The sequence below is a fragment of the Amblyomma maculatum genome, chromosome 4 (assembly GCF_055883805.1).
Source record: "Amblyomma maculatum isolate TAMU_Amacu chromosome 4, ASM5588380v1, whole genome shotgun sequence".
Classification (NCBI taxonomy): Eukaryota; Metazoa; Arthropoda; class Arachnida; order Ixodida; family Ixodidae; genus Amblyomma; species Amblyomma maculatum.
In genome coordinates, this window is record NC_139347.1 from 24,973,106 (window position 1) to 24,993,685 (window position 20,580).

General features: G+C 46.3%; 2 protein-coding genes across 6 annotated transcripts in view; one reads left to right on the plus strand and one right to left on the minus strand.

Moving 5' to 3' along the window:
• The window catches only part of LOC146190522 (ankyrin repeat and BTB/POZ domain-containing protein 2), a 99,476-nt gene that overhangs the window by 76,423 nt on the left and 2,473 nt on the right, over positions 1-20,580 (plus strand). Inside the window, 11 exon segments of the mRNA XM_084600921.1 lie at positions 7,721-7,918; positions 8,386-8,566; positions 9,047-9,199; positions 10,205-10,505; positions 13,314-13,415; positions 13,579-13,672; positions 14,150-14,433; positions 15,168-15,330; positions 17,629-17,807; positions 17,972-18,077; positions 19,578-19,765. Of these exon segments, the coding sequence (XP_084457047.1) occupies positions 7,721-7,918; positions 8,386-8,566; positions 9,047-9,199; positions 10,205-10,505; positions 13,314-13,415; positions 13,579-13,672; positions 14,150-14,433; positions 15,168-15,330; positions 17,629-17,807; positions 17,972-18,077; positions 19,578-19,765 (1,949 nt within the window).
• Positions 1-20,580, minus strand: part of LOC146190524 (uncharacterized) — a 92,229-nt gene that overhangs the window by 49,694 nt on the left and 21,955 nt on the right. For 3 of the 5 annotated variants that reach the window (XM_084600917.1, XM_084600920.1, XM_084600918.1), the window contains exons 2-3: positions 15,897-16,038; positions 2,598-2,670 (exon numbers count right to left, since the gene is read on the minus strand). The exons of 1 other annotated variant lie outside the window; for it this stretch is intronic. In XM_084600917.1, coding sequence (XP_084457043.1) covers positions 2,598-2,670; positions 15,897-16,038 — 215 coding nt within the window. The remainder of the gene's footprint in view (positions 1-2,597; positions 2,671-15,896; positions 16,039-20,580) is intronic. One more of the 5 variants, XR_014706551.1, reaches the window with a different exon arrangement.

Below are 20,580 nucleotides of genomic sequence, written 5' to 3' on the forward strand. Positions count from 1 at the left end.
CTACAATGAACTATAAGTAAAGATAGTGGCTCCAGCAGAAGCTTTGACTTCAAGCCGAAAGTGTGTGCTGCCGACAGGGGCATTGGCACAGAGCTCACGGTGCTTGTGTGCTATTGTCGAACAGCACGATATCTAATCGTCAAATTACTGCATCTTCTTTGCGAGAAATGTCATTGAGTTCAATAGCGCATTCCTGAGAGACCAACCACTGCAGTCGACCTTCGCGCACTGAGAAGCTATTGTCCGAAATCGCGAATGAACTGACCATTCCCAAGACCACAAACGGGCAAACGTCCTCGAAGGTTCGCAACCACAGAAGCAAGCGCAGTTGTGGCGGCGGCATCGGTGTAGCGTCGTCTGTTTATTGTGAATAGCCCATTCCTCAAGAATTTAAATTATAGGAGAGTCTCAGTTTTAAATGGGAGCGGGGTAGAGGTCAGAGGAGAGGCCCTAGTAATTTTTGGTGGTCATCAAAGTAAAAAAGGAAATCTTGTTACGAATCAAGAAACTGTGCCATCAGCAGAACAAGAGGTGTACAGCCCCTATGAGAGCGGAAGTAGGGTAAGCACTGGTCTCAACTCTAATCCAGTGCTTCTCTAGGTAGTCGAAGCTATCGGCTTCAAGTATCTTATATGCCGCAGCTCCTGATTTTTCCATTACGACGGTTATCTAAATGCTGGGTGCCTTCAGCTCAGGGGCGGATTCATACGTCACCCCTAAAGAGGTTTTTGGGGGAAGAAGCGCGCGGGGGGGGGGGGGGGGGGGGGGGGAGATGAAGGTCCAATTGAACCACGTGTTCTCTGGACCATTTTCGTCGAGGTTCAGTATGATTTTTCAAAGTAACGTTTCTCAGAGGGGGGGGGGGGGGCAACTACCTACCCCTCCCTAAATAAGCCCCTACATATAAGGCCGCTAATTCATCGCACGTCTGCTAGCCCCTTCATACCATCACCGCAGAATACTACAGGGTCTTGAATATTTGGGGGCTGGGATTTAAAAAATTCCTATGCAAAATCTACTACACCATTCGAGCTGAAATAACGTTCACAAAGTAGCAAAATATCGTCTACGTTATCTGATAGTGATTCAACATCGGTACTTGCCTAGATTTTCCGAAATCGAGAAAAAACTGCTCTCGGCGGCGCGCACAATTTTCGCAAAAGAGAGTCGAAAAGCTATTTTAACATGATGCGTCATCTGTCGAGCAGTGAGACAAGCTCCATCCCGGCCGTTGGTGCGCTTGCCTCGCTGCCCGACAGATGACGCACCATGTTAAAATAGCTTTTCGACCCTCTTCTGCGAAAATTGTGCACGCCGCTGAGAGCAGTTTTTTCTCGATTTCGGAAAATCTAGGGCAAGTACCGATGTTGAATCACTTATCAGATAACGTAGACGATATTTTGCTACTTTGTGAACGTTATTTCAGCTTGAATGGTGTAGTAGATTTTGCATAGGAATGTTTTAAATCCCAGCCCCCAAATATTCAAAACCCTGTATAATGACCGCCTGCGAGGTCACCTGGCTCAATGGAGTGAGGCCTGCGTATCCTGGATGACGCAGAAGATTAAGCACGCTACACGCTAGCGGGTTGCCGATGTTACTACTGGAGAACGCTTTTGGCCTCGAAAACATGAGTCAAACTTTTTGACGTGGTCAGTCACCAAATAATTTTTCTACCGAAAAAAGAACTCTGAGGAATCGCGGCTAGTCTCGGTGAGGAATCTCGACGCTGGATTTGCCTCCGCGGCCTTTGCCGTCTCTCCCATCCTGGCCTTTTCGTCTGGAAGAAGTATTAAACTACAGCCTTGCCCGTGAAATGCCTACAGGCAGACTTGAAGAAGTGCGCGGGTAATTTCACAGCAGATATGCATTATCTCGATGTTGAGAGTGGCTCGCGCCTGCATCTACCAAACCGGATGTGTGGATTGCCGAGTTTCTCAACCGATGCCACAGCCTCTCGAGAGGCAGTAATGCAGTATAAAAGTGTGCAAACATCGTCGACCCTCATGCGGGAGTTGTTCAGACTGGCACGGATAGAAATGTAAATGGCAGTCCGATATGTAAACTTGCAAAGTACGCAGTATTGAGATGAAGTGCAACAAAAACATTTTACTGGGCAGTGCATTGAACTGACGGTGAGGCGAGTAAGTGATACGCCTCTCTTCTCCCGTTTTAGCTTGTAGCACGAGAGCCCTTGTAAAGATTGTGAGTGGCTTATCTCAGCACGGGGTGATCGTGTTCATATATGAAGACAGCCCTCTTATTTGTGGTGCGTTGTCCACAGATGGCTCCTGCCTTTACTTTCCGCCGAACCTTACTGTGAAAATACCGTAAGAGAGGCGATGCGCTGCTACGCTCCTGTATTTACTGCGGCTGTTGCCTTTGTCCAGAGAAAGATAACGCCCAGGCGTTGATTCAGTGTCCTGTACTACATCACCGCAGCCCTTTCTTTGAAGCCATATCAGTTGTCCGGCGAAGTCGAATTAAAATCAAAAGTGAAACTGTGTAGAAAAAGAGCGCCAAATAAAAAACTCCAAAGGCCTTGAGCCTGGTCGGGTTCGTCGTCAGGCGCCTTCGAATAGTAGTCCACAACTTACTGTTCGCTCCCTCGCACTCTCCCTTCCTTCACTCCGCCGTCCGCTTCCGAGAGGGTCGGCGACACGCGCCCGCCTGTCGTCCAGAGAAAAAGGAGGAAGAAACGTAAACATCAGCGGCGTAGTAGTGTATATATAAAGATACGGGCCCAAAGCGTATGGCCTCCACGCGAACTGATCTTTACGACTGAGGAGTCTCCAAAGCCGCCGCCGACGCACGCACGCAGTGCCGTCGGCATGCTCGAGTAATCTTCACGGCCGGCGCTAAGGGGGCACGGACGCCGCCACTCTCTTCTAGGCGCGTCACTGCCTCGTTTCCTTTCGGAGAGGGAGAGCGCTGCTCTTCTTGTACCCGGCCTGCTGGCTTCTATCTGGCCAAAATTTTCCCTGGCTTCTCTTTCCTGTATAGTACTTCGCTTTGCTCGTCTGGTGTGGCTTTCCTGTGTTATCTTCCCTTCTTCTTCCTCCTCAGTTCGACTACATCGCCGATATGTGTGCGCGCGGAGTGCATTTCATCTGGATGCAACTGGAAGGCGAACTGGTTTCAGGCTTGATAAAAAGTGGCTCTCGTCTCTTGAATTCTAATTTGCTCCGATACACGAGCGCGAACAAGTGTATGTTCGACAGTTGTTGTTGTTTTGTTTTTTTGTTTGTTTTTTTGCGGTTGCTGTATTTTCGTTTCTATCCTACCGTTCTTTAAATATCGTCTTCGCATCATAAGATGCTCTTCTCTTCGTGTTCTGGTGCGTGCTGGGGCAGCGCGAGTTTCTGTACACATACGGCGACCTCGACCGAATGTAAGACGCGTGCTGGCGGCGTAGGATTGTGGTATGCGTTGTTTCGCGCTCTTCGTCTCAAAGCCCGATGATACCTCGCAGTAACTACCTTCTTTCTACCAGCGGAGGGGGTCCGCTTCAGCAGCTTGTTAGTAAGAAGTAATAAATTACGGCTGGAGAGGATTACGTTAGGCTCGCTTCGACTCGCAGCCTGGGGGCTGTGTTGGAGCGGGCGTATAGATAGCCGAGCGAGGCAGGGCAAAGACAGCCGTTTCCAGCTCCGCCCACCGCGGATAACTGCTTCTGCGCGACTTTATTACGCATTCAGCACGACGGGCTCCTAGGAATTTGTCTTGTATTCGGGGAGCACTCCCTGCATACAGTGCGTGCACAATGTACTAATACTCTGGCTGGGGGCCACGCCTACTGAAGACGGCCGGTCGTCGAATACGCAATGACGAAGTGTCGTGGTGCGAGTGCTATTCTGTCCAGTAAGAGCAAGCTGTGGACAATCGTCTGCTCCTTCAGAAATAAAAACGTACACTTAGCAAAGTGGAACTGCTGCAATAGCTTTTTTTTTTTTTTTTTCCCCTCCGCTAAAATGAACAACATTGGAAAGAAGGGGAGACACTGAAGCTTCTACTGGATACCCTTGCAGATCCGATTTCGTTTACTTTCACTTTGCTGCTAACGTAATCACTAATCTTTAAATGCATGCCCTGTTTTCCCTTACATACTCATAAGCGTACAGTCTTAAGCAACCACATCACATGAAAGGCCATCCGACATGGATTAAAGCACTGGTTTAACTAAGCCGTACGAGTGTGTCTGCGTGGCCTAAAGGCAGCGCGACTCAATCGAAAGGTCCTGAAGGGCTGGATTTCGGTCCCACCCTCCCTTCTCTATGGCAAAGCGAAAGTGTGCAGGGCCTGCAGACTTCTAATATTTCAAACGCAGCAACGACGGCATATGGATAGAGAGACGACAGGACATGTTCTATCGCTTCTCTCTATATGTTTGCCGTCTTTGCTGCGCTTGAAATATTAGAAACGATCCACCAACATGCCCCGCAAAGTATTTCACTGAAGTGCCTGCAAACTCTGTCATGCCATGCGGTCTCACTACGTCACACAAGCCGCCGACCAATCTGCGCGTGGTCATGCGAAGGCATGCTCGTGTTCTATCGTTGACATGGCCGACAACCCCGGTGCTGGATTTTCTGGGAAAAGGGGCTTTTAAAACTCTGTGGTGGCCCGCTGCGGTCTCGGGGTGTTTTTGTTGTCTCAAATATAGAGAAGTGTAGCACTTCCATGCGCTTTAGCTATAGCTGCATCGTAAAAGCATGACGTTGAGCTGCCTATATATAGTTATTATCTCGACACCATGTCCTACCCTAAACAATGACAATTCGCTCATTTCTTTTTTTTTTTTTTCGCACTTTATTATGTGGGTACAGCATTAACCGCTTTAGAGCGAAGTCGTTTAATTCGTCGCATTGTCCTCTTGTCGATGGAATGTCCTAGAGAAGCGCAAATAGTGAGCCTCGTTATGGTCGTGTTCCTGTAGAAGAGATACATGTGTGTTTCGCTGGCGGCGACTTAAGAATACTGTTTGTCTAAAATATGAGCTCTTCTGGATGATGTCACAGATGTGGCATCTGCCAGTGCAAAAAAAAATAAATAAGAAATCTTGTAAGCCTCTTGCAGCAAAAGCAAAAAGGCTAAATTCAGTTAAACAATCGACGCCGCTGTTACGCAATGATGCTTCCTATACGGTCTCGCTCCCCTGTGGTCTTCCATGCACGAACCTCGTACGAAATGGTATTCCAAATGTTGGGGATCCTCCCTCTACTTTTTCTGGCTGACACCATGCTTTGGTGTTTACCATGCACTCGCTGCTGCGATGCCTTCATTGCCCACCGTTCCTCGCTCTTGCTCGGTGGGCGCCGAAGGGTACGACGTCATGCACCACGCTATCGCTGGAGCCTCGTGGCGGCGGAGGCTCCGCCAGCTCCTCAGCGGGCAAAGCGGCAGTTGGCAGCTCTTATTAATGCGAAAGCATTACGCTATGTTCACAGATTTCTGTCCCCAGACCGCATCCGCAAGCCGCGTCGGCAGACAGCGTCAGCAAAATTGTGTCCGCAGCAGTTGTGACTCGTAAGTAATTGAGAAGTGGTAGAGAATAATGAGTGGTGTCGATAGAGGGTAATGTAATGTTGTGTCCGTGAAAATAATTAGGCCAATAAGTTGATTAGGTAATTAATTACAGCCAAAAAATGTAAATGCTGTCCGCAGCAGTTGTAATTGAGAGGTGGTTGAGGTTAATGAGTGGTGTCAATTGATGAGGGTGACGTAATGTGTCCAAAAATATAATTAGGCCAATAAGTTAATTAGATAATTAATTAGAGGCAGGATACGCAAAATCGTGTCCGCAGCAGCTGTGAGAAGTGGCAGAGGTTAATGAGTGGTGTCAATCGATAGAGGGTGATGCAATCTTGTGTCCGAAAAATTACTTAGGCCAATAAGTTAATTAGGTAATTAATTAGATGCAACAAAATGTAAAAGAAAGGTGAAAATGGTCTCATTAGCCAATGCTTTGGCGCCTCATTTGAAAATACTAAAATAGTTAATTAAATCCGTCAATTAAGGTGACTTCAAGGATGTGACTTCACGCAACCGGAAGTAGAGCCGAAAAAGGGCATAGGAAGAAATTGCCGCACAATTTGAAAGTACCGAAGACTAAAATGGGTAAATAAGAAGTGAATTAATGTGACGTCAAGGATGTGACGTCACGCATTCGGAAGTAGAGCCGAAAAAGGGCATAGGAAGGGATTGGTGCGCAATTTGAAAATACTAAAGACTGAAATGGGTAAACAAGAAGTGAATTGATGTCACGTAGAGGATGTGACGTCACGCAACCGGAAGTAGAGCTGAAAAAGGACATAGAAAGGGATTGGTGCGCAATTTGAAAGTACCAGACTAGGATGGATAAACAAGAAGTGAATTAAGCAGCTAGAAGCAACCAACAGCAGCATCCGTACTTTCGCATTACTCCAATGCAGATTCTGCAGTGCTCTTTAATTTCAATGCGTAAGCATTAAGTGGGTATGTTTTGAAGGTCGTATCACCAGAAGTTTGTCGGCAGCTGTAAGTTTTCAAGCAGTCGGCGTGGCACCGGGGCAGGAGCTGCCAACTTTTGTCTCTCGTTTCACATGGGACGGTTATGTCAGAATCAGCCTGCCAGGACCCTGATATTCACAGTATACCTACTAAGGCACGTTCATACGGCTTGGTTAAAGCGGGTTTATATGTGGGCTAGCCTACGCTATCGCGTCATACCCTTAAAGGCGGAGCTTAAGTGTCCCCTATATTTAGATGCAATAAACGCCTTTACCACCACCGCCTAAAATGCCGATGAAATTTGATGCGTGTTCGATGCAACGCTCGGTCGCCCGCAGCCAAAGCTTTCGCCCCACACTCGGTTCAGCAGCGTTGAACCTGTGTAATTTTTTTCTAATAAGCGACTAATTACTCATTGACATCCATAGTAATTACTCCCTTTTTTTTGTTCGAAGCAGAGTTCCTTCATTCTTTCTTCCTTCGTTTCCTCGCTATGCGCTGGCAGTCTTTCGTGTTCTTTTTTCTCCCTTCTTTTTATTTCCTGACCAGCAGTTGTCACGCAGAAAATCTGGCGCCGGCGTTGTGAGTGAAAAACCACGGAGATGGCGTTGACAGGTGGCAGCTGAGCACTGATTCTCAGATGGTCTCTGCGACTTAGAGACCACACAACATCAGAAAGTTGGGAGGAGCTGCCAACTAGGGTTGTTCATTTCAGGTGGGAAGGTGGAATAAGACCTTCCAGTGCTCTTGGAGGCCGAGTCAGCTTGGCACGCAAGCACGTTCATACAGCTTGGTTAAAGCAGGGGTTTTATATGTAGCTTACTCTGTCGCATCATGCCCTTAAAAGTGTTTTCCCTCTTCTTCCTGTACCTTTGCCGGCGACAACTTACTGCCATTTTATCCGCTTACCTTTCACTCGTATCGCCGCGACTTGCTTCATTCTCGCATCTTTCTCTCCTGGAAGCTTAGATAGGCGACCTTCTCAACTAAGCGACAGCTCAGAGTGTGCTCCGTATAACGGCTCACGCTTTAGTACAGTCGTGCCGTGACTCCGTATAACGGCTCAAACCGTAACATTTGTGCTATGTGCGTTCTTGGCTGTGCATGACAAGTGTGGTTCTAATTGCCCTGCGGCAGCGCTGTGATAGTGGGTGGCATGAATCCGCTGACATGAATGGCTCACAAAGAAGCCAAATGGCTCACGCGTCGTTGCGTCTGTGCCTGCGCGCAGGCGCCATGTCGATGCCCCGCTGGCCGCAACAGCCTTCCAGCGGTCGCGGCCAGGGCCCCGAGGTACAGCAACCCCAGCATCAGCAGTCAGGCCAGCAACCACCCAAGGATGACCACCACCGGGCCGCCTCTTGCACTAGCACCGATGCCCACGAACAGAGTTTCCTCACAACGTGCGTCGGGAGCATTGCGGAGCTGAGTGAGTATACGGGCACATCCGGAATAAGAGCAGAGAAGCATGTCCTCGTGCTCCATCGCAGGGCTCTTGTCAACGTTAGGGCGCCGTTTATACTGTCGTGAAGCTAAAAATGCGTAGAGCGTAAGGCCAGCCATTCTGTGTAGCTGGCTATGCGATAACAAGTGAAACCTGGGAAGTTGAACTTATCGTCCTCCACTACGGCATGCATCAATAGCCCGAGTCGCTTTTGGATGCCCCATAAATCAACCACAAATGAAGCGTCATTTAGAAAGACGTGAGTAAAGTTTTGCTACAGCTTTCAGTGTGTCGCAGCTTCAGGACCTACTTGTGATGCATATTGAGTGAGGCGCCCCGTACCTTCGTGCTTCTCTCTCGTGCTCTCCTGGCACATCTTATGCCTGACGCGAGATTGTCGACCGTGCTCACATTGAGGGGCCTGCATTAATTGTTCTCGCGGCGATGTGCAGGCGAGCTTCTCGGAGCAGTGACGCAGCTGTACCGAAGCCGTACAGGATCGCAGCGCCCCCCGCTGAGCTGGGGCCCCGGAGCGGTGCACGCGCTGTACCACTACATGCGCTGTTCGCAGCTCGAGCACGCTGAACATGGATCGTCCAGACGCTCTGCAGGGCCTGAGCTTATCTACGAGAGGTGAAATGGTCCTCTTGTGTTGTGCTCATTTACACTTCTGTATATCCCACGGGCACGTTGCATTTAGCGTCTTTCCTGCTGCAGTGAAAATTTTCATTTTTATGCACAATAGATGTTACTGTAATTCTGAAGACAAAGCGAAAGTTTAATTCGCCTGTATCAGAATTGGACAGTTTTTGCGGATTTTAACCGATAAGTTTTCGTTAATAGCTAAAATTTTAATGTAGGAGGCGAGAGCACGCTCCCCCCCCCCCCTTTTTTTTTTCTTCTTCGACGCGCTCGGCAAGAATTAGGCGCCTAATACTTCTTTGTAGAGATGCACGGGCTGCTGATTGTCGACTCCTCCACATTTGTCGGTTCTTTCTCTAGGGAATAATGCCTTACAAGGGTGTTGTGGGTCATAAATAGATTAATTAATAGTCAGTAGCTCTAGCGCTTTGCAGCAAGCTTGCTAGCCACGTTTTTCCTTTTGTCACCCAGACCGTATCAGGTGCTTCCTCCTCTGGTAGAGTGGGTACGGGTGGCACACGCCCACGCCGAATACCGGCGTTCTTCCCTTGTGGACCAGGACGACGTTATGCAGGCCGCCCGCCTACTGTTGCCCGGTGTCGACTGCCCCGTGCGGGCCATCGGGTAAGTACCTTTATTTGCTTATATTGAAAGAGGCATGGGATTTAGCTAGGTTCGCTGGCTTACTTAACCTAAACAATGCAAACAAGTGGAGCATCTCGGGGCAAGAATGGTCGGATAATGCTGGCAAGTGCATGCTAGTGTTTTGAACAATAAAGCAGCGTAAATAGCGAGATGTTCAAATTCAAAAAAAAATTTAATCAACTCTCTCGAATAAATCGTACTGCTTCAGTTCACTTGGGCGTTAACTGGCCCTGACACTCTTCGAAAACGACGCCCTCAGATTAGTGCTGTTGAGCATGATTATCAGTTTGGCAGCTGAAATCGACCTAGTCGGCTTAGCGGAAGAGCATCTATAAAGTCTTTATTTGGCCTTGAATAAAAAACATTTTACTCTCTCTCTCCCTTCTTGTGAATAGCAGGTACAATGGGCTGCCCTTATTCTGTGAGCTTACTTGGAAGTAGTAAGCTAGGGTGTGCTGATGTTAAGATACAGCTATAGAATATCTAAAGCTATTACATTCAGCCATTCCTTTCCTCAAGGTCATCTCGTTCGTGGTCGGAGCTCGGCCGGCATAGCCTTTGCTATTACGAGGTTTGACGCCAGCCTTCTCACTGGTTGCCATAGCAACTGTGACGCCAGCTGTTGAGCCACCAGAGAGGTCATTTCTCTTTCGCAGGCTGTTTGCTCGTACAGCATATCACTAACAGATGGCATCCTAACCTGAGAGGCCGAAGATGGCATGAGCCTAAAATAGCCTAACACGAACCTAACACTGGAGCTGACCACGAGGCTGGCGAGACTGTAATCGAAGCATGTTAAACGCGCTGTTTAACAATATCGTCTTGCCGCTTTCGCAAGGCCATTGGTTTAGCCATGCGAGGTAGCATTTTTCTCATTTCGTCTATTTGCGCTGCTTTTCTTCAGTGCACCTGTAAGCTCTTCGCTGGTTTGTGCACGAACGGCGAACGTGCGGCACAAGCCAACACGCCTTCCCTCTCTTGCAGTGAGCTACACGAGGAACGCCTTCTGCTGCGGCCTACTTCCGCGTCAGGCGTGGACGACGTTCAGTCCCAAGACTGGGCTCGCCAGCTCCAAACTGAGTTGGCGTTCAGGCTGCTGTCGCTGTGCGGACAGCCAGGTGCTGGGGCAGGTGTCGTATCTCAGGCGCTGGCACTGCTTCCGGCATCGACGCGACTGGACACGAGGGATCAGCGCGGACTGACGCCGCTAATGCTCGCCTGCGCCAGAGGAGACGAGGCCGCTGCCAGGATGCTCATCCAAGCAGGAGCTGACGTACACGCCGAGGTGCTCATATAGTTTCGTTTAATGTTGCCTCTCTTCGTAGCATTAAATATCGCTATATAGTAAAATTTCGTTAATTCGGAAATTTTAATAATTCGAACTACAAGCGCAGTCCCGGCCGACGTCCATGTAAGTCTGGCGTCGGGCGCTCATTAATTAGAACATCAGGAAGCCTCGCTTCAGTTAATTCGAACGGGGGATCGCGTCGAGGAACGACCCGCGAACACAGCGAATAGGCTTCCTCGAACCGTAACTCCATGAGCAGAGGTAGCCGCGCACTTCGTGCGCTTTGTAGCAGGCGCGACGACGATCGGAAGCTTCCAATTTCCGAAATATAACTCTGTTACATATATAGTTTCGGTTTCGCATTTTTGTACTTTCATTGCCTTCACGCCATCCTGCGGCTGCGATCGGGTGCGCTCTTTAGCCACTCGCTCTCACTGTTATCGAATTTTAATGCGAAAACATTTCTTGCCTCATGAGCGGTGTGGATAAGAGCCTGTCATTAAACCTGCCATCAAACGTGTCCGCACAAATTGGCACTTTAAAAAAATTACGAGGGACTTTAGCGACTTAAGTAGTGAAAGGCGAAAGCCTGAGTGCCGCATTCTGCTACGCAACTGGCATTAATTAGTCATTAAGTAGACAATCGATTAATCATTCAATTAATTAGTCAATAGTTAATTAATGTAATACTTATTTAGTACTTGTTTAGAATCAATCAATCATTTAATTGGTCATTAATTAGTAATTGATCATTGATTGGCATATGGTCATATGGTCATATAAGGCACGCATTCGCGCATACTGTGGTGGTGCTTTGTGATTGGTCGAGACCTCTATGACATCATCCCACCTAGGCCAATCAGAGCCGCAGCAAAAGCAGGACACATTTTGTCCACAACAGCATGAGCCATTAAAGGCTTTTGCTTCAAAAAAAGTCACTGTCACCGCCAGAAGTTGAACCACCATCCTTCCGCTTCTCAGTCGAATGCGCAAAAGTCTACGATGTGCTCATTGCCCGTAAATGCATTTCTAATTCCCCTTATCTAGCGTAATGACTCTGGAGGGCACCCTAGGAAAGGACAGCAGTGACACGAAGAAAAAAAAATTTCAAAAGCCTATTCCAGAGTATTGGTTATGGCGAGCAATGAAAGCGATTCAAAATCTGCACATGAAAAATTCAAAACCAAACAAAGATAATGAATCTCTTGTTAGACGCGTTTCACCATCCAGCGAGGTTAATACAAAATATTGCCTCACACCAGTCTCATGCAGCTTTTGTCAGGGAGCAGCAAATGAGCCTCGGGCCTATAGGGAGCCTATAGACCCTATTCACTATCAGGTTTAGCAGGCGGTAGTTGTGGCAACCCTGTATTGTGGAGATGCCATAAGGTTGGACGGTTCGAAACTAAAAGCGCACAAAAATGTTTCCGACGCGTTTCGGCGCCTGTCTACCGGCGTCCTCCCTGCTGCGCGCTGTTCATTGCCGCTCATTTGTCGGACACTTGAGACGCCGTTTGCAACGCCGTCCAACAAGAGCTCAGATGATTTCACCGATGCTGTGTCATGATTCGCCGTAGGCCCTCTCTCTTTCTTTCCCTTTATCCGATGTAGTGTTGTGTGTGCCATGGTTGCCAGTAAAGCTGCAATGACGTCACGTGAATAAGCTCTATACGTGCCGCACCGCTTGCATACTTGAGCATCAAATTACCCTTGATTCATAGCGCAAAGCGCATATGAGAAAGAGTAAAGGCATCAAGGAGCTAACATGCAGCAACATAATCTGCAGCAGTAAGAAAAATGCTTTTGCATTACTGCACCTAAGCAGACTTTAGTGTGCCCCTGGAATTTATTTTGGGATGGTGTCATGCTGTTCTAACACCTCCGCATATATTCCTCGTGTGCGCCTACATGATGCTTTCAGTACACTGAAACTGCACTCTGGTCACGTGCACTTTCACCGCACAGCGCCCTTCATCCAGATGCTTCACCATGCTTCATCGCATGAGCATGCGGTGAAGCATCCTCAAAATGCAACGGGGCTGCTTTATGAGGAGCTAACACTATAAATGTGTCGCACTGTGAAGAGGATAGCTGAGCTACTTTGTGATTTCGAAATACTACTTCAACTTTCTCAACAATATGTGTAACTTTTCCCACTTGAAGAAAGTGGGAAAAACCGTCATTTTCAAATGCAGACAATTGCTATACAGGTGTTCATTAAAAAACTAATGTAAGCATTTTTTGGCAGTTTTTTCGAGCCCATTTGACAATTTGAATTTTCGGTTAATTCAAACATTTTCTCTGTCCCTTTAAGGCTGTATTAATGTGGTTACTGTACTCACAAGCAGAACTTCAAGCTATCTGTTGTGGATTCTCGGTACCATGGTGAATCCAAGGACGCACAAGCATTTTTTACTCTAACACAATAACGATTTTGTAGCTTGTGATAGAGTGCTGGTAACTACAGCCTTTTCCAAACAAAAGTACACTGAGGTTTGCTTCTAAGCGTGCTTAGAGGGCACTAGTAGCGTCCAATTGGAGGGGGGGTGGAGAAGAAGGGGCAGAGAGGGTGAGAGTTCCTTTCACATTTGGAGATTATGAACACACAGCAATGCATAATGAACCACACAGCATTACTGAGAAGCAAACCCCTTGACAAATACTGAGTCTGTTCCAAGGTTTACATTGAACTCGGAACAGCATGAAAGAAGCTTGCATGCGATGGAGACGTGTCGGTTGTTTTTTGGCAGGGCTTTCTTTTTCAGTTACTTTGTCTGCAGCTGAAGGTGAGCCACTTTTGTGCAGGCCCCACTCTGTACGCCCCAGTGTCCTCTGGCCATCCCGGAGGTGCAGGGCTGGACTGCACTCACCTTTGCTACCACACAGGGAATGGTGTCCACTGTTAGGGTGAGCTACGCATTTCTCTATGCGCTCCCTTTTAGCCAATACTGGTAGGCGTTTCAAGGCGCCCTCCGAGGACTCTGTTTGATGTGTACCCTGTGTGTCTGTGTGCTTGAATTGCTACTGTACAATTCTCGCACAATGTTGATGCAAGAAATCCTCTGTGTAGATCCTTCTGGAGAAGGGGGCCAATGTGGAGGGAAGCGACGCTCCGAACGAAGAGAAAGTGACAGAAACACCACTTCAGTTGGCTGTTGCATTCAGTAAGCGCTCGTCTTCTACTTTTTAGTTGATCAAAAAGACTTCATGCTAACTAATCCATTATGGCAGTTTCCTACCTGTCCTCGTTGTTTTAGAAGAAAAGAGACATAATGGCAGCTTTCTCTTGAACACTGAAAATCCCAAAAGGCACCGGTTCTCTTTTTTGGCATACTATACCATTATGGTCCTGCTTGGTCTTAAAATCACTCCAGGATGCAAGAAACAAAGAAAGAAATAAAGCTTACTAGCATTTGCTAAGAATGCTAGCTTTTGATGTGTCGTAGTTGTCACAACTTTAAAGCAAGCAAAGAAGCCTGCCTTCAGGAAAACAAAATGTGCACTTGTTCAAAAAATAATGCATAAATGGACTATAAATTGAACAGCACAAGGGTCAGTGAAACACCCGTGCAACGAAAACTGCATTGCTTCTCTCAGGGTTCAGTAAGTGCTGTTACTAATTTTGTTACCCTTCCGTACAGGCCATTTGGAGCTAATCGGTCTGCTCTTGTCATATGGTGCCAAGCCATTCTGCGCCACACCCTTTCTGGATGCTCAAAGCTATGGCGGTGCTCACCCGCGTGGCTGCTATGGTGCGGCAGCCGTAGCAGCGGCACACGGTCGTCGCAGCGCCCTTCGGCGGCTGCTAGCACATCGGGCTCTGCCAGAGGCCGACGACCAAGGGGATGTGCTCTCATTACATGAAATTCTGGCTGAAGGCGCAGCGCCCGGAACCACTGACCGCAGGACCATCAAGAGCAATAAGGTCTGAACATCCAGGGTAGAACGAAAGGAAGTAGATGGCTATACATTATGGAAGAGCACTGAACAAGGATAGAGGGTGAGCCTCGGTTCGCAAGCCGAGCCAATGTTTTGACAAGTGCAGATGAAGACAAGTTGACTTGTCGAAACGTTGGCTCGGCTTGTGAACTGAGGCTCCCCCTCTACCCTTGTACAGTACTCTTTTATAAGGTCTGGACATGTTATTCATTGCAACAAAAATGGCCTATGCGTAAAATTTCTCGTTTGGAGGTGGGAGTACGACCCCTACCCCAGCGAGATCCCTAAATCTGACCGTTGCGGAAAGGGCAGGAAATATGTTTTTTAGTTCCTACTACTCTATGCGTCGTAATTCAGGAGCTTTGCATATTTTTGGTGTCATTGCGATCGGTTGCCAGAAGGAAAACAGTAACAGATCATCGATCTGTGGTCTTTGTTTTGTGTAAGTTGACTTCTACATGCATCCCTGTGCCACATCTACAATTTCTTCTCTTCTGAAGACCTTTCACAGATTTCTGTTCAAGTATTTATGTTAGCATGTTCTCAGCAAAAATTTGAGATTTCTTAACGCAAGGAACATTTGTACTCTCCTTTGCGCTATTCAGCATGAAGCTACCTGTTCATAGAAAGTGCATTTGATGGAGACTGTAATGCATATGAATGCCTCTAGAGCAAGTTTACAATGGGAGCAACGTTTTCTCAATTTGTCTTTCTATCTAGGTTTCAAACCCAGACGAAGAGCTTGAAGGAAGTGGGCAGCAGTCACAGCAACGAAAGGCAGGCCAGCCATTGAGCAAAGCTCACATAAAGGCCCTACAGGAAGCCATGTACCAGAGTGCAGAGAATGGGTACCTCGAAGTCACCTTGGATCTGCGGAGCATAGGTGCGTACTCTTTAGTATTTCGAAGCACTGCAACATTGAATGAGCTTGTGAGTTTTCTGCTTCTTTGTTTCTAATTATATAATGCAGAAGGCCGCGTCACAACAGTGGAAGCATGCATACAAAACAGGTCTGAAGGTCGTGATAAAATGGAAGGCAACTGCACTGCTAAACATTTGCAACTGCTTACTGGTCATCTTATTCACATCTGCATCAAACCTTGATAATTTCAGCTCGAAGGTGTTCTGCTTTAGGGAGCCCGAATGGGAACTAGCTGTCAATGCACTGCTCTGCGTGGATAACTGCAATGAAGGCATGCTAGCGGTGCTATGGCTTTTCACGCATACGTAGAACCGTGGCCAAGCACCCCTTGCCTCTGCTTGAATATGACAAACTGGGGACAGAAAAACTAACTATAGTTAATCGATCCCAGGCTCGGCAGTGGTGTCCAGCGGCAGCCGGCACCAAAGGCATGTATAGCTTCGTATGCTGCTATTTTCAGTGCGCAGACATCAGTCCCTTCGAAATAAAGAAAAAAATTGGTGATTAGTAGAAAACAAATTATTTACCAGTGGTGAAAGCACAACTCGTCCTGGTGGGCTGATGGCATGTGGAGAAAGCTGCTACAAGCCCACGCTGGAGTGGATTGAGGCCAGCGACGGTGATGACGCAAGCGATGCCACATGAGTACGGCAGAGAATGGTGACTCTCCTGTGTACACAACACGAACAGGAAACTGCTTAACCGCTGCCTCTTGACAGTCACTTACTCAGTTGCCATGGTTACTGGTGCGCAGCCACCCGCTGCTTTGCCACAGAGCCAGAGAAGTTCCACTGCTCTGTGTGTCACGCGTAATATCAATTAGTTGTCTCTCATTCAAGTTCATTAGATTTTCCACGGTTGGAAAGCTAATTTTCAACAAACTGAAGGTTTAAATGAGTGAATTATAATTAATGAAGCTCCACTCTCTCTACTGTAGAGTTGCCCTATTGATGTCGATAACTTGTACAATAGCGGTTGAAACGAACTGTTGTATTATGCACACTTTTGCGTGTACTTCCCAAGTAACTTAGGCAGTTGGGTATGCTACTGAAAATGACGCGAATTTCTTCTGAAGGATTGGTAGATGATAGGAACAGCGTGTTGCAGTCAGGAAGAAAGATTGTACGCGACTCTAGTATAGTTGCTTCTGGGAAGCTCGCAATAGTCATCTAATTCGTACAAGCATTTGGTTTTTCCTTATAATAAAAGGCACTGAATGTCAGTAGTGAATACATGTTCAACTAACACAATGGCAATGGTGACTGTGATCGCAACCTAAATGCACAATTGGGAGGTAGCTTGTTCGTATTGTTAAGCTTTGATAAAAAAAATATGTTCTGTGGAAACTTTTTCTGGCAATTGCGCAGAAGCTGCAGAGCCGAAATACACCCTCTCTTCACATGCTGTAGAATTTAATCCCCACTTGTGCTTATTAGTACCCTTCCATTTGTAATATTAGTGATTACTTTTGGTAAGGTGTAACGCCTTCAGTAATCCAGTTATTCTTTTCAGTGAATGGTTACTTGTAGTATGATGTGTTTCTGAGCGTAGTTCGTCGGTTGAGCCATTGAGCAGCATTGGTTTCGAGGGGTAGGCGCAATGTGGCATATCATACTCCACCACAAGAGCATTATGGAATTTCATGTTTAGTGAACTTAAGGTCTTTCCCCTCGGAGCACACACAGTAACGAAACGTGATGCTTTGCGTGACCTTGAGGTGGTGCACGACGACTTCGTCTTCGTATGTCAAAGCAACACACCTCTGGTTGGTGGAAACATAGATACACTCTTCCCTGTCACCATATAACTTATGTGTTTCGTAGGAAATGCAGAGGAAAAAGATGAAAACTTAAAAAAAAAGAAAAACAATTACATGTGAAATGGCTGACAGATGTTACTACAACAAACCATATACACCATCAAGCAAGCTGCACAAGCCCATTCTCGTCCGTGTATTTTGATAGAGGATGGATGAAAACTAATGTAATGTTAATAGATCACTTTCCTTAATTTCAGATGGAGTGACTGTAATCAGTTACTTGTTCTCTGTAACGTATGAAAGACTGTGCAGTTTCTTTCATCAGTGCATTGTAAAGACTGCATTTTTCAAATAACCATTTTGGCCACTGTCATTTGGCCCCTTTCCCCCACGCACTTGGTTTGTTTCTTCCATCGCTGTAGGAAGAAAAACCAAACATCATATTTCTACCTCGGAGAGCCAAACTAGCTGGGTATTCATGTTCTTATGTTCCTTGACAGGTGTTCCTTGGACATTACACTGCTGGATGCAGACGCTGACCATGGCTCATGAACAACAGCTTGAGAACACAATCGATGAGTTGCTACAAGACTTCTTGCATGTTTGGCCTGAGGACTGCAGTACGCAGTTTGTAGAAGACTGCCTACCCCTTCTCTTCTCCATCTTTAGGCACAGCAAGGTCAGTCTTTTTCTGGGTAGTCTTTCGTTAAACATAAAGGCTTTGTTACTCCAAAAGCATTCAAGGGATGCCACGCATATGATTTATTATTGTGCCTCCTTTGCAACAGTAGCACCAAACTCTGTTGTCAGTAATTTTGTTATTTCTTTTTGTTTTCCATTCAGAATGAAGGCACTACACTTCTTCTGGCGGATATCTTCTCCGTCTGCTATGGCGAAGATAGCATCAAGGAAATACGAGACGTGTCCCTTTCTGGCGGAGCTAGAATAGGTAAATAATTTTTTCCTTTATCAGATTGTAACCTGGACTGCACAAAAACCTCGTTAACTGAATCCTGTTCTAGACAATTTCCACTGCAAGCATGGTTCAGGCTAATGCCAATGTATGGCTATGATTTCGGACACTTATTAATCAGAATTCAGACTGGCTTCCAGTATAGAGGGCCGTGTTGAGATGTTGCAAAAATAGAAAGCAATCATGCAGTTTCACAGTTGCATAGTTTCAGTTTTGCTTTCTGAGCTTTGCAGCGACCAGCGACACACAGCTGTGTGCCATTTTGGACGCCAGTTGACGCATCGCTTGGTTTCCCTTTCTTAAGGTGCATCACCATTCTGACGTCGATGCGTTTCCTCCGCTTTCATTGCCGCATGTTTCTTCCGTCCTTCCTGCCCTCCAAAACTGTGCGCTTTTCATGTATTGTAATGGCAGTGCAATGGAGCTTCCTCTCATAAGACGTCACATGTGAGGAGCTTTCACTATCATGTCGCACCATGAAGAAGGCTGCAGAGGCCTTTAGAAGTTTTTATAATTTCTGACTGACACCCTAGACTTAGCTAGCATTAAGCATCCGACTGAGCAGCCTTTCTAAAAAGCAGGCAACCACCGTGAAGATTTTCGCCGGATAAATTTGACATGGTACAAACAGCTTTTAGCAGTTTTTCTTTTTTCATGGGTATATTCATTAACTCAGACCTTCAGATATCTGGGACATTAATCCCCAATCTAGGTAAATCTGAATTAATGAGGTTTTACTGCATTGAAAACAGTGCTGGTGATATGTCGACATATGTTAGGAAAAGCTTACAAACAAAAGCGCCGGTACGCCAGATCAGAACATGCTTTTCAGTCTGTTAGTAATCCTGCAACTGAGACTTTGGTGCATCTGGTTGGCGAAGCCCGACGGGTTCCAAACTACCTTTTATCACGAACTGACATCACTGCTGCTTTAGTACGTTTTTTATGAGGGGAGAGCTCGGAGGAATGGCAGGTTGTTTGGACTCTTACTTTATTACAGAGGAACACTGGCTTCCAGTATAGATAATGGCACAGGTTGCACTTGGCGCGCTTTCTTTAACTGGGGGAACACTAAACGAACACTAGACTTTGAGATCCTATGGCGAAGAAGGCTCAGAACACTCTCTGCACTATGTCGTTTTTTATAGATTGTATAGAAGCTTTTAACACATGCTGCATACATTGAAGAAATTTTGGTATGCCAGGCTGCTGCTTGTACTATAAGTGCAGTAATGATTCTGGAAACATATTATGCCTTCATATGCAATAGGTTAGCAGCTGCTCATCACGAAATGAAGGAGGCACTGAAGTCAGGATTTATACCAAAGTTTTACTTCTTTTTTCAGCTCTACGGCACACAGAGCTGGATAATAAAATAGCTTGACTTAACGTAACTGACAACTAACAATTCGAGTTCATTCAAAGCCACATACTGCCAAATTTATGACAGCCATGTTTATCTCCTCCCACAAACAGATCCCAAATACGTGAACAACCCAGAGATGTCGGACGTGCAGTTCCGTGTAGAAGGGCGCGCCTTCTATGCACACAAAATCATTCTGGTGAATGCCTCGCCACGCTTCAAGTCCATGCTGGCCTCCAAGTCAGCTGAGGGCACCACTCCTGTCGTCCAGATCAATGACATCCGATATGACATCTTCCAGGTATGCCATCAGATCAGGCCATCAGTGCGTCTATGTAACAGAACCACTAGAAGTTTCAAAAGGTATAGGCAAAAAAAAAGAGACTGACAACTGATCAAATGTGTTATGAGAATACATTGCAACTGTGGAAAGATCTTCCATCGTCTTAACTGGTATATTCCTGTACTTTTGGAATGGTGATCTACAATTCTGATTTCACTTTCACAATCACAGATAACCTACTGGAACAATGTTCTTTGGCGAACATCTGATACTTTCATTATATTCTGCCATGGAGGCATTTTGCTAAGCGTTTCCTATCTTCATAAGTGTTCATTGTATTTTTTTGTGTAGTTTGTGCTCTCTCCAACATGTCTTGTGATGCAGAAGCAAAAGATATGCTTGAAGGAATGTTGATTGATTTTGAATCACTGCATTATATTATTTTGAGTTGTCTCTAGACAATGTCATTGTATTCTGTGCGGCAAAAATCTTGCGGCATGTCTAATCTGCTTCTATAAGATTAAATAATATTACGTGCAGTGGTGGAACACAGTGCAACACTGACTGGCGAATGGGTGCGCATGCGTGCAGTTGACACTCAGGAATCTATGTTATTCTGAGAATAACTGGCTTACCATTCATATTTAAGCAACTTGAAAGGAAAAACATTGCCATACTTTTTGATGCACATGATTCTACATTATGAAACAAAGTTTTGTTAACTACAACACTTTCTAACCAGACAAAAATGCATGTCACAAATGTATGTGTGCATTTGTTCATTATAGAATTTTTGGGAAAAAAAAAAAGACAGCCTGTTTTCTAGCATTTTT